This window comes from Typha angustifolia, chromosome 4, assembly GCF_048772165.1.
Source record: "Typha angustifolia cultivar Huaian chromosome 4, ASM4877216v1, whole genome shotgun sequence".
NCBI classification, from domain to species: domain Eukaryota; kingdom Viridiplantae; phylum Streptophyta; class Magnoliopsida; order Poales; family Typhaceae; genus Typha; species Typha angustifolia.
Genome location: NC_133242.1, coordinates 9,732,643 through 9,749,448, shown reverse-complemented (window position 1 = coordinate 9,749,448; position 16,806 = coordinate 9,732,643). Strand labels below are relative to the sequence as shown.

Sequence of the window (16,806 nt, the reverse complement as noted above, 5' to 3'; positions counted from 1 at the left end):
AACCTTAACCTAACTTTACACGCTCTTCGCCTCAAAAAGGATTTCCTCGTCCAACGGTCGGATTTTTCCAATATCCGGTTGATCAAAAATAGCGCCTCTCGGTGTCGTACCTCATCGGGGTCCTCCTTCTTGACCTTCGAGTAGGAAAAGGGTGTGCTTATGACGATCATTTCCGCAAAGAGGTGTGGAGAAACTATGTTCTAAGGAAGAGAGAAGTTGAACAAATATATAGATATGTCTCTAGAAGGTCTCTCCATTTTGAATATATTTTCAACTGAGCAGACCTCAGGCAGGCTTCTTCTGCATGATTCATGCTATATTTAAAAGGCTTCAGTTGCAATAATGGCAAAGTTTATTGGTGTACTGTCTTCCAAAATATTGAAATTCTGGCACATTGTGGACCATCCAAGTTAGATCAAACAGTTAGATGAACATTTGGTACATTGCAATGGATAGAATAATAGATCAGTCAACTCTTGTGATGTGTAGAGGGAGATCATTAAAGTGTCTATCTTCACTGGATGTTTGTTGTATTGGAGATCAGCTAACTGCTACTTGCCAAATAATCCTTATACCAGTTGTGAAGAGGATCAACACTATGAAGCATTTGAGTGCTAAAACACTATCTTTAGATCTAAATATTGGGAAATTTGAAAGAAAAATAAAACTGAAACCTATGTTATGGACTTGTTTTAGTTTGAACCCTATTATATATATATATATATTGGAAAATTTATGTGTAATACCCTATCTTTTAATAAAATTGTGGCTTATATCCTATATTTTCACTATTCATATGGCTCATTTAACGAATATATGTAGAAAATACTCTGAGTTAGATTTGAACTAACACCGTGAGAATACTTCATTAAGTAGAAATATTTTATTTTTAAAATAACTAAAATATTCTTAATATGACTTGGTTAAGAGTATTTTCTTAATTATTTTAGTATATTTAACTTAGCTTAGATGTTTAGTTAAGTTTAACTAACAGATATAACAACAGGGTATTTTCTGTACATATTCATAAAATTATAAAGCTCGATTTATAAATAATAAAAATATAAGCTGTAAACTATAATTTTATTCAAAAATGGGATGAATTGTGTGCCATATAAGCTAATAGTATTTTTTTATTATTTTAATATTACTTTACTTGAGAGCATTGCATCACATATTAATATATCATGAATAAGATATACTTAGCCATTTTGCCTCAAAAAAAATAAAAATAAATAAATAAAATAGTATCATGTCCTTTTCATTTCTTGATATATAATTGTGGTAGGTAAGAATCTGATTAAGTTTTTGGCTTAGAAACTTGTTTAGGTTTCTATTTTGCCTCAACAAGGAAGATAATCTATTTGGTTAGATGATGCTTAAAGAAGGTAGAAGATTGCAAAGAGTTTTATTAGAATAATCCAAAGAAAGACAAAGAGTACCAGTTAAGAAATAGTGGACAAGAAGAGGGAGAACTCCAACAGGGGAGGTGTTATTTGATATAGGTTACGGAAATTTGCAGGTAACACCTTATCTTTTAATAAAATTGTGGTTTATACCTTATATTTTTTATTATTTATAAATTGAGCTATATGATTTATATGTGTAAAAAAAATACCATGCCGTTAGATCACTTAGTTAAATTTAATCATATCTCTGAGTTAAGTTAACTAAAAACTAAAAAATTATAAAAATACTCTCAACTAAGTCATACTAACGATATTTTAGTCATTTTAAAAATTAAGATTTTTTAAATTATTTTAAAAATAAAATACCTCTATTTAACGGAGTGTTAGTTCAAATCCAACCGAGAGTGTTTTTTATACATACATCGGAGGATTCAATTTATAAATAGTAAAAATATAGAATGTAAATCACAATTACGTTATAAAGCACAGGTAGTTATATATAAATTTTCCTAAACCTTAAGAGTGTAGTCTTTGGCACTTCTAGATGGCTTCCATATGATTGATTACAATAATTGTGGCATATCTTTGCCTTACTACAATGTTGAAGTTTGCCATAGTTTCATGAATAAAATCTCATGAAGGTCAAAATTTTATAATATTTCAACTTGTTCCTAAAACCTTTATTTATTTATTTTATAATGCTGAAGTTTTCTCTGTATGCTTACAAACATCATAATTGCTATAGAAATAGTTAAACTATTTTAAAACTATGATTCTGTTAGTCAAATCTAATTAATCATGAGCAAAACTAAGGTTAAATTAAAAAGAAAGATTGTTGTTTTATCTTTGTATAATTTGTCACGACCCAAAATAGGAATCATGACCGGCCATGCATCTCAATATACTTGAGATGCACGAAGCCTTAATAATACTCTCTACGTATACGATGACAAGATAAACAAATAAAATGAGAATGTGCTTTATTAAAATTTTATTACTAAATGCAATTAAAATAAAAACAAGGTTAAAGTTTTTGAGTCTCTAAACTAAAATAAAATAAAATCTTCTAATCTAAAGCACAAAATCTAAAAGAGCGGAAAGGTAAATAGGTGAATCCTAAGTGGAGGTGGAATCCGGATACATCACGCTCAGTCGCCCCGCTGACTATTACCTGAAATAAATAAACAAATACAAAAAAACAATAGAACTCGTGAGCCAACAACTATAGCTCAGTAAGTGGAATCCACTCGAACCAAATAAATTTTAAAACATATTAATGTTGAATAAATTAAACTAAAAGCAACAATATCCATCATAATATGCAATAGGCATGCTCTCTACATAATAACAATGATAACAATAGAGAAATGTCACAACTTGTAACCTTGCACGTTTTCAACATATTAACATCTTTTTTATATTTATACCATCATATGTCTCAATGCGTCTAAACCCTGTGGATCCACATCAACTAGAAGTCACCTCGAGATGACGCTCAGGACTTTTCTTCATAGCTGATCCGGTTAGGGTCATCAGAGGGTATCACCCTGTGATCAACACACTCTGTCTTTTCCTCTAACCGTTGAGAGAAGTTAGAGTCACCTAGGAAGTTTTCTCATTTTTCCTAAGACTGTTCTCTAACCCCGCCAGAGTCACCTAAGAAAGTCACCGCAGTGATCTAACTTAGGACTTTCCCTTGGACTTCCAAATAGACTTGAGTCACCACGGAAAATCGCAACGATTTATACCGGGATTGTTCTCTAAGTCATATTAATACTAATCTCATTTTTCTTTTCACAAATTTCAATATTAGCATCAAGTATAGTGATGCACTGAATATAATAATAAAATGCACACAGAAAATAAAACAATTAAATTTTCGCACGTACAGATGAAATAAATAGACTTGCACACAAAAATTGCAATAATTTATTTTTTATACATGAGAGTGAAATAAATAATTTGCATATAGAAAATTTACATGGTCTGACAAAAATACGAAATACAATAAAATAAACACGTGAGTGAACCCACTCACCTGAGTCTAGGCAAGACAACCAAATCTCAAATATCTAGCCCACGTATTAAAAATCACCACCGGGGAGGAGTGTGGTGGTTCCAATTTCCTCCGGCGACGCTCCAGCTAGCCGATTCCACGGCGACGACTCTGACGGTGAGGAAGAAGCGAAAGAAGGGAGGAAGGAGAGAGAGAAGAGGGCTGGGGGTTTTAGAGAGAGAGAGGATTAGGGCTAATTTATAGATTAGATGAGGATCAAATCTAATCCGATTCGGATTAGATGAAATCCCTTCTTTCCCGCTGCGTACCGGAGAGGGAGAGGGGAGGGGCTGCACGTGCACCCTTCTCTCTCAACCCAATTTTTTTTTTTCTGGTCTTAACATAATTTGTTTAAAATAATTTAAAAACTATCTAATGTTACTGGGTGTCATATACATGAGAATAAAATATTTTTTTCTCATGCAAGACAACATTCATTGATAAAAGAATATCAAATTCATATTTCCAAATCAATCTTCTGGAGTAAAGAATATAAACCTCAGCATATCAAACTAATCAGCTGACTTTAATCTGGCATTTTGTTTGGTATTCAGTGTCAGCAAGAAGAGGCTGCTTCTTCTCTTGTGATTTGGCAAGATTTCATCATATATGAAATGTAAGCATGGTTCTGATTATAGGAACTAGGCTGCAAAATAAAAATTGAGTGTAGTTTGCAGTGAGTGTGCAACAATTATTTATTACCATTTGTTATGGTAATAGAATGGAAAATTACATATATAATCATAGCAGTAGGTTAATTTCAATGCAAATCAAATAAGAAATCATGTGAACTTTCAGGGTGTTTCTTTTCCTCTTGTGATATGTCTTCATCCTTCTGATAGAAAACCAATTTAGATGTCATCAAGTACTCCACAATATTTTTGTTGTACTGAGCTGGAGCACCAAACTGTTAGTGATTATAAATTAATCTGATAAGGAATTATTTCATTGTCATTATTTGGCTACTCATTGTCACTTAGCAGGGGCTGCTTCTTGTCCTCCCACTTGTCTAATCTTTTTGTAGCTTCTTCAACCTGCAACTCCAAGAGCTTTAGACATTAGATTCCATAAAATGTATGACATTTTGAAAAAGTTGGTGTTTTTCTTTTTCTTTTAGAAGTTATCTTAATCACTGAAATTAAAAAAATAGAAAATTAAATAGATTGATCTTATATTAGAACATAAGATTCTTCGCAAATAGAAGTACCAATATAGGGTGATCCGTCACAATTTGCAAAAATGGCCATGCGATAGAATTGGTTTGATTAAATGCAGACTCTTGCAGATGGTTAGCTAATGATTGCTGGAGGAAGAATTTATTACTTTCTTAATTATTACTGAGTAAAAAGAACTATCCCTCTAATAAGCATATTTAGTATTTGCTATGTTTTAGCTCTATATTTAGGGCAGCAACAAACTGGAGGAAAAACAATTGAAAAAAGGACAGTACCTCTTTGTTCCAATCAGTGCGAAAAGTTATCCAAATTAGAATTAGAGTCTGCATCACGGTACCTCCAATCATACCGGCCCATATTCCCTGCATGGACATGATAATTTTTACATGACGTATCAAGGCATTCAACATACAACTGTATCATTATTACTTCATCGTTGAGATGATATGAGGCTTTGCAGGAAATTTTGATATGACTAAAGATATATGAAGTTATATAAGATTCTTACCTTAACTCCAAAGCCATACTTGAAGCCAAGGAGAACACCTAGGGGAATGCCAACAACATAGTAGCATCCGACATTGATGTATGCTACAAATGCTTGCCATCCACAGCCAACTGCCACACCTTCATGTAACATGTAATGCAACCTATTTAGCCTCTCATTCATATAAATTAAAAAGGATGTAGTAGCATTCCTTTATTTGCAGACAACTAACTAAGCATCATCATGCCATCAAATCTATACTGCACAATTATTTAGCATCATATCTCAATGTCTACTGTCTGCAGTTAATCATAATTTTTCCACCAAAATAAAGTTCTTGATATCCTGATGAATAGAGAACACCATATAGCATTTGCAGCAGTTAATTTCTTCATGTGTATAATGTTTCAATGAAACTAATTAAAGACTGCTTACCAGATAAAACGGGTTGGATGCCAGAAAGGACAAGGGTGATCGCAAGCAAGGGACAAAGATCGGAGACGGCATGTGCCACCTTCTCTCCTTCGGTGAATATGTAACTTATTTTATGACGAAGAAACATAACAATCATCGCCAATATGACTGATATTATGGAAGACACAATTGTCACAGTCACTGCTGAAAATGCTGCTGACTTGGGATGCCCAGCACCAAGCTCATTGGCAACTCTCACACTGAATAAAATTAAGAGATAGACAGATAGAGATAGAGTGAAAGAAATTAAGCTTCCCTCACCAGATGCTATTTCATGCTAAGATAAGATTTGTCTGTGTCACAAAGGAAACTATAGTCATGCACATGGCAAATTGTTTACAAGAGTATCTCTATAAGAATTCCGAACATTTGAGAATCCTAATCTCTTAAAAGAAATTTTGAGGCATCACAAGAAGCTCCGCCAGTGAAAATTCCTCAATGAACTGAGCAGACTAAACTAATGCATTCAGAATTGGACACCTACTACTTCTATAGTTTTACTACATCTTTCCTTATGTCTGAATTTAACCATGTAAATATAAAATATTTTCTGGATTTGTTCTCAGTGTACATTTGATTGGCCTGGTGGTACAATATTCAATATACTGATACTGAAACTTTGGCCTTTCACTATTTGATCAGCAAGAGAAAAGAAAGAATAAATCAAATGGACTGCTTAGAATGAAATATAGTTGCAGATATCAGTGACTCTTGATCATTTCAAGAATCAAATGTTAGTGGAGAACCATTTGGCCTAGGAAACAATTGAGACAGTTTGAGAATTTCTAAATGCAGAGAATGCTGTGACATCTATGCTTGATAATCCACAGACATCCAAATTTCTCTAATAGCCTAAGCTATAAAAGTATGGTGTTTTTTCTATACTTACCCACCGTCATTTGTGGACTCAAGACACTTTCAAAGGCCTAATATTATGACTCTGAAACTAAATATTTGGAGGTGTAAAAGTTGAACAATAGAAAGGCCATTAACATTTGATTCAATTGCTTCATGTTTACAACTGCATCTTTCCAGAAACTCAACTTGCTATAGAGAGAGACGGAATCACCTGGCAGCCGCATTGAAGCCAACTGAGATCATAAATGCCCAACCAAGAATTGAGGTGCTGCAACAACAAAATGCATATAAAAAAAGTTTCAAGTAAGACCACACCAAGTTGTTATAAAGGCTCTGATTCATTTTATGTTAAAAAAAAATATAATAATAAATAAAAGGACAATACGTGTTAGACATGTACATACATATAGCTTTTGGGAAGGTATATTTAGTGTTGATCACATTGTGCTAGACTCTAACCTGACATAGGATCAAGTGTTTTTGTGTTGAAGCGGGCTAATTATGAGTTCAAGTAGGTTGGATTCTAGTTGAGCCTAACCCAAGTTACATGACTATGACTAGAGAGATCTACTTGTAAATAGTCCTATAGAATATTCGGTGAAAAATAATTCTGTTTATTCAGAAAAATGAGCAAGCTGGAACTCCAGACCTTCGAGCATTGTATCACGTGTCTAAAGACTCTAAACCACTGGAACACCAATCAAGAAACTTTAATGAAAAATAACCCTTACCATACAGTAAGTGAATCAAGTGCTAATTGTGGATTCTCCAGCAGGCCAGCCATGAGGATCAAGATCTGGAAATACCATGTTTCGAGGCACAACATCACAGCCGACGCTGTAGACAGCTTCAAGAACTCTGGCAGGCCTGAGAAGGCCTGCCAAGTGAACCCGGTCCATGAGGACTTGCATCGCGGGCTCTTGACTATATACACAAATTGGGCCCCCACTATTATCACCCAGCTCAGGCTCAGTACAAATGAGGCTCCAAATAGGCCAAACCCTAACTTATAGACCACCAACCAACTCATTATGAGGTGCAACACAAATGTTGCAGCTAAGATATAAGCACTTGGTGCAACAATACTCTGTGCTTGCAAGAACTTCTGAATTGGAAAATTTGCAGCATAAGCAAAGATTTGCGGAATTAATCCATAGACGAACACTGCTGCTGCCTCAGAGATCTCTGGTGACTCCCCTAGTAGCACAAGAATTGGCTTAGAAAATGCGTACATCACCGCAAGGGGAATGCCAGTCGCCATCAGGAGCACCGTCGAACGTTGGAGGTACACGCCTAGCATCTCATACTTCTCTGCACCGTATGCCTGGCCGCAGAGCGTCTCGACGGCGCTGCCCATGCCTAGCTGTTTTTGCAATATGGCGTGGTTTAATTTTTGTGCTAATAAATAACATGTTTCATTTGTTTAGTTTTGATGAAACAAAATGTTCATAATCAATATCAGTAGCCTTCAAAAAGTGAAATTTGCATATATGACAAGCTATAGACAATCTCTCCACCTAACGGAGACTGTTTTTAAAATCAAACCTAACAACACAACCAAATAGATTTATTATTTTAAGGGAGCTGGCTCTTAGTAAAAATACATAATTGCCCCTGAATTTTTCAAAATGTCATAATTGCCACTACATTTCTTAAAAAAAAAATCAGAATTACCACTAAAATCTTTTGACTTTTTTAGAATTGCCATTACGATTCATTTTTAACAAAATATTCATAATAAATTATTGCTAAAGTTAATAAACACATATAAATAACTAAAAACCCCATTTTAAAAGTTTAGCATATAAAATATTTATAAACATTTTTTACCACACAAAAAAAGATATATTTCATTTGTACTATGGTATTAGGTATAATATTAAATAAATTTTAAATTATTTTTAATAATTTATGCAAGGCAAAACAGTTCTTTTTGTTCTAAGTTGTGTTTGAAACTTTTAATCATGATTAGTTAGATTTAACTAATGGAGTGACATTTTTGAAAAAGAACACTGAAATTCAGTGGTAATTATGATATTTATCATATTTTGAAAGTTTTTGACGCAAGAAAAGGAGATGTTTTGCAAATAACCACCTACATTTTCTGGGTATTGTGAAAACCATCTAATTTCAAACTATTGTTGCAAAAACCAGTTCACTTTGACTTCACTCTAACTTCATTTAAAATTAGGCCTCCAAAGGTAAAGAAGAAAAGGGTATTTTGGTTAAATTTATTGGAATGTATTGAAAATGAAATAATATTAGGAAAGTTAGAGGGAGTTAGTACAATTTTCTTAGTAATGTAGGTGGTTATTTACAAAAATCCCTAAACAATAAAAAGGACCCCTACTAACTTTTCTACTCCCAAGGACTACCCCTGTGAGCAATTACATGCTGAAATAATCACTTTCAATGGTTTCAATGTCAGGCTGGGGTCTCTTGCTAGAAAACAATGTTTCTCTCCAGTGGTGAGAACCACAGGAGGAAGGACAGAGGCAAACTCTAGAGGAATAGTGCCAGTTCCTTGCAAAGCATTACCCCTAACCCATCCATCTCTCCGGATGGAAAATCTCCTATGGATACTTCTACTCACACCAATGTGGTAGAAAGATGCAAAAAGGTGCTTGAAAGTGACGACAATACGGACTTGATGGAAGAATCGCAGATGGTCAAAATGACCTGAAGGGGAATGCCCCTACGGATATCTCTGTCGAAGATATCGCAAACTCTGCGAATACCATGGGGGTCGAGAGAACCACCAACGCAAAACGAGGACGAGTAGAGTAGCTAAGTCCTCATCCACTCCTTCAAATTTGTTTCTTTAATGAATATAATAGTATGGAATTGTAGAGGAAGTGGGAGAAAAGAGATCCATTATAACCCCAATTTTATTATTCTATTAGAAACCCATGCTTCTATCCCTAAGGTGGATCTTTGCGTTCGTAGGTTGGGTAAAGGCTGGAAATCCTATTGCACACCAGCTACTGGAGCCTCAAGTGGGATAACCATTGCTTGGAAGGAAGCAGTGGGGGAAGTTACTGTCCTTGCTGAATCTAGGCAGGCGGCCCGCATCATCTTTACAACCTCCGATAGCATGCCGTGAGGCTTTGGTCGGTCATTTATACCAGTAATCATGCAAATGAGCAGAAAGAGCTTTAGATTGAGCTAAGTAAGTTCTCTAGCATGGCATGCCTTGGCTTATTTCCGGTGACTTTAAGACTTTCTTATCTATGGATGACAAGCAGTGCTGGTAGTATTACTTTGGACTGTAAATCGAAAGCTTTCTTGATTTTTGTGAACTCAATTGGTTTGTGTGACCTTGGCTATTCGAGAACCCCTTTTACTTGGTGCAACAACCAATAGGAACCAAACCGAATTTGGGTGAGAATCGATTGAGCTCTCACAAATGCGGCTTGGCTTTTGCCTTCCTGAACAAGAAGGTCACGCACTTGGAAAGAACTGGTTCGGACTATTTCCCTCTTTTTGATCTTGTTGGCCAGGCTGTTTAGGAGGACCAGAAAACCTTTTAGATTTGAGTCCTTTTGGAAAGATTATGTGGAGTGTAGAGAGTTGATTGAAGTTAATTGGAACAAGGATGTTCATGGCAATCCTTTCCATAGGTTCAACTCTAGTCTTTCCTCCGCTAGAAGATCCCTTAGCAACTGGAACATAAATGGGGTGGGAAATATTGAGAATCATTTAAAAGATATCATAAGTAAAATTGGGGCCTTGGAGTTGCTTGATGCTAGAGTAGGGGCCTCGCGAGAGAATAGACTTAAACTTAGAAACATGTATAATCTTCAAATCGCCCTAAATCGTCAGATCAATTTACTTTGGAAGCAAATGACTAGGCTCAATTGGCTTGATAATGGTGACCTAGATACCCGTTTCTTCCATACCATTGCCACGATTAGGCATAGGAAAAATGATAGGTTACGGAATGATCCCTTCAAGATATAGATTGATTGCAGGAAGCTGTCCGCATAACCAAAGAAAAATATTCTCCCGTAGTTAGAAAATTACGAAACCAAGGTTGATCAATTCGTAACTTCTTGATCTACATTTTTCGTATTTACGCTCTCCGCAGATTCGAACTGCAACTGGGACGAAAACACGATGGAGCAGGGATAATGGTGGTGGTGACGGGTGGAATGAATGTTAAGGTTATGGATGATAATGAAAATGAGGGAGGATGGTTGATATAGTTTAAGCGATAAGGACGAAGGGAAAGAAGTGGTCGAGATCCCAAAGAGGAGGGAGGACTCGATAGACGAGGGAGATTAGAAGATAAATGAGACTTTACCAATGGTAGAGATGGCTGGTTGGTGAAGAGGAATGAGGGAGATTAGGATAGAGAGACTAGAGAGAAGATATAGGAGAATAGAAATCAATATTCATTTATTATAATAATTTTGGCTGCCATTCACACCTTTATAGAGGTTAACCAACAAGCCAAAATAACAATTATTAACCCTAATTCTAGTGGACTCCCGTCAATCGCGTTCGAACGGAGTCGATTGCGTTCGAACGCACAAAAAACGTTCTCTGTGGATGCAAATTGAAGCAGGCGTTCGCACATGGGTGTTTGAACGTGCCTGACCGCGTTCGAACGCATATTTCACATTCTCTATTTTTATGAACTAATGCAGGCGTTCGCAAAGGCGTTTAAATGCGCCCCCTTCCTCGTTCGAACGCAACCTACAGAAAATTTATTTTTATGAAAATAAATAACTAATGCAATAAGGAAAGACTCTAACAAGATGTATCAAAAAACTATATTGAAGGCATTTTTTATGATACTAGCTGCTGGGTTGATGATGTTAACTTGATCAAAGGTGACTTTAAGAATTTCTACCAAAATTTATGGGTTGAGGACCTTAAGAATATTAGTAGCCCTAGTGACTAGCCTGCTTCCCTGTATATTGACTCTATGACAGCCGCCCTTGTTATTCAGCCTGTTTACTGCAATGAGATTAAGTGGGCTCTTTGGTCAACGCCAACCAACAAATCTCCAGGCCCTGATTGGTTCCAATCTGAAGTGTACCATAATTTCTAGGACATTATGGGCCCTAGTATTTCTGATGTTGTGTTTCATTTTCTTGAATATGCTTATCTACCTCAGTGGAACCATACTTATATTACGCTCACTCCCAAAAAAATAAACAATCCTGTGCATGTCAAAGAGTTTCGTCTGATTGCTCTTTGTAATGTTATTTTAATAAATTATTGTTAAAATTATTGTTAATCGATTGCGCCCTACCCTCCCCACTCTTACTGACAAAGAGCAGGTGGCCTTCATGGCTGGTAGAAATAGTGGAGACAATTTTCTAATAGCCAAGAGCTTGCCCACTCTCTTGCTAAAGAGGGAGAAAAATCACCTGATGATGATAATTAAGCTTGATAAGAAAAAAAGCCTTTGACAAACTCAGTAGGAAGACAATTCTCTATACTAAAGACCATGGGCTTTCCTAGGTTGTGATGTGACTGGGTCAAGGCCTACATCGAATCCCCCAACTTTGCTATTTTGACTGATGGTTTGTCTACCATTTGGTTTTCTCCTTATTGTGAGATTCGTCAAGGCGATCCTTTGTCCCCTTACATATTTATCATTTGCTCTCAAATTTTAATCTCCCTCATCAGTGAGGCTACTTTGAGAGGTGACCATACTAGGTTCCCCCTTGGGTTAGATCAACCCCCTCTAACCCATCTGCTTTATGTCGACAAATTCTTATTATTACTGAGGCCAATATCATCTCTATTAGAGCCATCTAAGCTGTTTTGAATCGTTGTAGTTTCTTGACCAACAAGAAAGTCAATGTGTCAAATCCAACAATTTTCTTTAGTATCAACATGCTTAGTAGTCTAGAGGAGACTATCCTTCAGACTTTGAATATCGACATTGGTCACTTATCTTGAGGCTTTGATCTCTCCCACGAGATTTCTTGTGGCTAACCAGAAATACCTTACTGACAGGGTTGCCTCTAAGCCCTCCGGTTGGAAAAGAGAAACTCTCTCCTTTGTTGATTGGCAAATTTTGGTAAACTCCACCTTACTTGCCATCCTAAATTATTGGTTCTCCTCAACCGAATCCAGACACTATCTTTAACCATGTCTCTAAGATCACTAGGAAGTTCCTTTGGGAAAAGTGTAAAGATAAAAAGAGCCTTCATCTAATTAATTGGGCTAATATCTGCAAAACTAAGTCTAAGGGTGGCTTGACCTTTGATTGGCTAAATCTGCTTTAATGGGGAAAAATGCTTTCAATTATCTTACAAGGCTTTTTGGGTAACTCTAATTAAAAATAAATACGGGCCTATGGATATGTGGGCCGACAAACCTAAAAAAAGTTCGTCTTGATCCTAGAAATCCATTTGGGTTGCGGCTAGAAATATGAGGGCGGGCATTAAACACCTAGTTGGAAATGGTAACTCGGTGAACATTTGGTACCATGCTTGGATTGGCTCCACTCCTTTGAGTAGGATTCCTGCCTTATTCAATGCTGACTGCATTAGTGAAAACATGACAGTCTCCCACTTATGCTCGAATGAAAATTAAAATAATGCCATCATCCAAGGGGCTTTTGGGACTAGCATGATAAACTTCGTTCTGAGAATCCGAGTCAGTACGCAAGAGGAATCTTGGATCTGATCATTGGATCTCTTGGGAAAGCCTTCTGCAAAGTCCATCTATAACTTCCTATGACCTAAAACGAGCACTCCGTAGCACAAATAAAGAGCATTGTGGAAATTAAAGGTGAATCCAAGGGTCAAAGTTTTCATCTGGAAAACTATATGGGAAAGGATTCCGACTAAAGTCTTCCTCCATAGTCTACACACTAGTCCAACTGAACCGTGCCCTATGTGTGGACTATGGGAAAAAGACATGAATCACCTCTTATTTGGGCTATCAAAATAAACGAGCGGCTCGGGTTCGGCTGAAGCTCAAGTTTCACTCGGCTTGGCTAGGTTAGAGATGAGTCGAGCCCAAGCCGTCAAAACTGGCTCAAAATTAATATCGGGCCGAGCCTGAGCTGGAGCAAGCTCGCTCAAGCTTGGCTCGATAGGCTCGGCAAAAAAGGGTTCTTACAAAACCTTATTCCCAATTGCCAAATCCCTAGTCCGTCTCCTCCTCCTTCGGCACCGGTGCTTGTGAGCTTGTCCTCCTCAAGCTGCCGTGGTGCCGGGCGCCTCATCCTTCTTCAATCCTTTGTCAAGCTCCGCCTCCTCCTCCTTCGACACCTATGCTTGTGAGCTCATCCTCCTCAAGCTACCGCGGTGTTGGTCGCCTTGTCCTCCTTCACCAAGCTTGAGGGAGATTCCGACGACGAAGGCAACGCTAATCGGGCCACGGCGGCAACGATGAGAATGCAAAAGGTGGATCCATTTCGGAACGGGCTCGCTGCCGAGGTGACAATGGCGATAGAGGAAGGGATGAGGGCGACTGGATCGGTGTTCCAGAGGGCGGTGATGTCATAGTGCCAGCTGCCTCCTCCTCCTCCTCCTCAAGCTACTATGGTGCTCGACTTGGGCTCGATTTGGCTCAGTCCAGCTTGATCTGGCACGGCTTAAATGAGACTTTATAATAGGCTCATTTTAAGCTCAAGCTCAGCTCGTGTTCGGCTCGAGTTGAGCTGAGTTGAGCTGAGCCAAGCCAGAGCCCAATTCTAAAGCTCAAAATTCATTTCGAGCCAAGCCTGAGCCGAAGCCAGCTCGGCTCGTTTACACCCCTACCTCTTATATAAATATCGATATGCTCTTGAGGTTTGGGAGATCATTACCCATTACCTTAACATCTCTTTCAATTTGGATCGAAACTGGCTCCTATATGATTGGTCTCACCTTGGAGGCCGGGAAGCACGGACAACTCTCCCGAGAGGAGGTGCCCGTGTCGGACACGTGTCTAACAAGTGTACGGAGTATCCATAATTATAAAAAAATTAAAAAAAAGGGGACACGTGTGGGACACTACTGGGACACGGGCAAGACACAGTAGGAATTTTGGCTAATGTTTAATAGCGATAGCAACCACTATATGGCTTATCTGGAAAGCAAGAAATACCATCTGTTTTGTGGGGAAGAAGGCTAAAGTGGAACATACAGCTTGGAAGGCTATTCACATGGCTCAAGATTATTTTGAAAGGCGAAGTGTGGACAACTCAACAACTACCAACAGGAATTGCTCTAAAGAAACGGTCAAATGGATCCCACCTCCATCTGGATGCATCAAGCTTAACTTCGACGGTGCTTTCGACTCTCACAACGCCTCTGCTGGAACCGGAACTGTACTTCGAAATAGTAGGGGCAAAACCCTACTCATCCTCACCAGTCCTGCCAATTGCTCTGCCCTTCAAGCGGAAGGAGAGCCTTTGCTTGCAGCCCTTTCCACTGCTGCAAATATGAATCTGACCAACGTCATTATGGAGGGAGACTCTACCACTATAATCAAAGCTATCACAAACAGCAAGGAGTGCCCATGGACTATTAGAGCTTGAATGTTGCAATGCAAGTCCCTAATCTCTACTTTTGAATCGTGTAACTTTCATCATATCTATAGGAAATGTAATGGAGCAGCTAATTGGGCTGCTAGAAAAGGAAAGGAGTGAAAATCTTTGTTTACAGGGCCTGAGTTACTTAGATTCCCCCCTGATCTGAACTGTATCATAGATTTTGACTCTTCGGGAGCTGTACTCCTAATAATTAGCTGATCTTTCAGCCCCCTTTTATCAAAAAGAAAAATTCCACTTAACTCCGAAGAACTATTCGAAAGAAAAGAGACCAAGATCTGGTACGGGATTGCTAAAAATCCCTAAACAATTTTTGTCTTGTTACCTAATAAATTGTTCCAAATGAATAAGGGTATATACATATAAATAAGGGAATTTGAGGGGTATATATGCAAAAGTACCTAATTTTATAGTCCAACTTTAGCAAATCACAGACCGCCACGTACACCAATAGAAGGAAATTTCACACCTAACACCTTATGTATAAAGTAATTTAAAAGAGTCGGCCCTTAGAAGAGGAAAGGAAAAAAAATACCATTAGTCCATAGGCGAAGACTTGGATGCCATTGTTGCCGAGGGAGGAGGCGGCGAGCTCGAGGTTGCCGAGGTGGCCGGAGAACATCTGGGTAGCGACCGACATGACGCTGATGAACATGTAGACGACGACGGCGGGGGCGGCGAGGGGGGCGAGCAGCCGCAATTCGATGGAGACGGCGGTTCGAAGGCGGCGCGCCCATGAAATCGTCGCCGTGTCGGAGAGGATGCTCTCGAGCCGGCGGCTGCTAGATCCGCCGGAGTCGCGGCGGTCGCCGACCATGGAGAGAGAGAGAGAGGAGAGAGGAGAGCGTTTAATGGAGTGTGTCCGAGGAGAGTGGAGAAATTTTTAATTTTGTACCGGGAGTTGGTAGGTCAGATGGGGTATGTTGCCCGGGGAAGCTGATGCGATGCAGTTCGGAATGTTGGAACATTCTGAGGTTTAATGGACTGGAAAAGAAAAAGAAAGAAGAAAAAGATGAAAATAGCAGGTTGCTGATTGCTGAATGGTTTGTCGTATCAGATTTTTGCAATCGGGAATGTTGGGAATCAGATGTATTACTTAACGACAAACAATTTATTTCTCCTTGACCAACGAAACTCTATTTAACTCTATTAGAGTCGGTAGGTATGTCCTCACGAGTTCTAACTCGAACCTCAAGGTTAATGTGGATGGTGCGTTCTCCGGGGTGGATCGTCTCGGAGGTGCAGGAGCTGTAATAAGGGCTGCGGACGGTACTCTGGTCACGGCAGCGTGGGAACCGGTCGCGGGCGAGTCGGTGCTACGAACCGAGGGGCACGCCCTCCGGTTGAGACTGCGACTTGCGGCAGGCTACGCTAAGGTGGAAGTTGAATCCAACTCACGGGAGTTGGTTCGGATCATGCAGGAAAAAGTCAGCTGCCCGTGGGAAATTAGGGGTTTAGTTGCTGAGTGCAATGCATTACTCAGCTTTTTTGTAAGGTGTCGCCTAAGTCATGTAAGGCGAGTGGTGAATAAAGTGGCCGACTGGGCGGCAAAATGTGGGAAGCGGGGACTGGGGGCTGTTTGGCTGGGGCCGACGAACCCTCTCCCCGTGGAATTATGTAACCTCGTTTTGGAGGAGGCCGTTATCCCCGCAGGAGGATAGGTCAGCCTAATATAGCCAGCTTTTCAACAAAAAAAAAATTGTGGAAAAATTGTTTGGTGGTTGGTGGCTTTAGTGGTTTGACTTAATTCTGTTGATGGTTAGGCAATGCGGTTAACTTGGAAAAACAACTTGGTAACGCAACGGCTTGGAGCAGGTCTCGACAGTGTTTGGTTCAAAGTAATT

General features: G+C 38.7%; 1 protein-coding gene across 2 annotated transcripts; it reads right to left on the bottom strand.

Annotated features, from left to right (window-relative positions):
* Positions 1-2,394: 2,394 nt before the first annotated feature.
* LOC140759597 (protein DETOXIFICATION 40-like) lies at positions 2,395-15,854 on the bottom strand. Of its 2 annotated transcripts, XR_012104249.1 has the most exons (8): positions 15,498-15,854; positions 7,191-7,822; positions 6,671-6,727; positions 5,563-5,801; positions 5,149-5,267; positions 4,916-5,002; positions 3,964-4,499; positions 2,431-2,580 (listed from the first exon to the last, which is right to left on the bottom strand). XR_012104249.1 is itself a non-coding variant. In XM_073096201.1 (7 exons), exons 1-7 carry the CDS (start codon positions 15,777-15,779, stop codon positions 4,428-4,430), a joined length of 1,488 nt encoding a protein of 495 aa, XP_072952302.1. In that variant the 5' UTR covers positions 15,780-15,854; the 3' UTR covers positions 2,395-4,427. The 2 variants fall into 2 exon arrangements, 1 of the variants encoding a protein (XP_072952302.1); XM_073096201.1 differs by having other exon boundaries at positions 2,395-4,499.
* Positions 15,855-16,806: the final 952 nt, after the last annotated feature.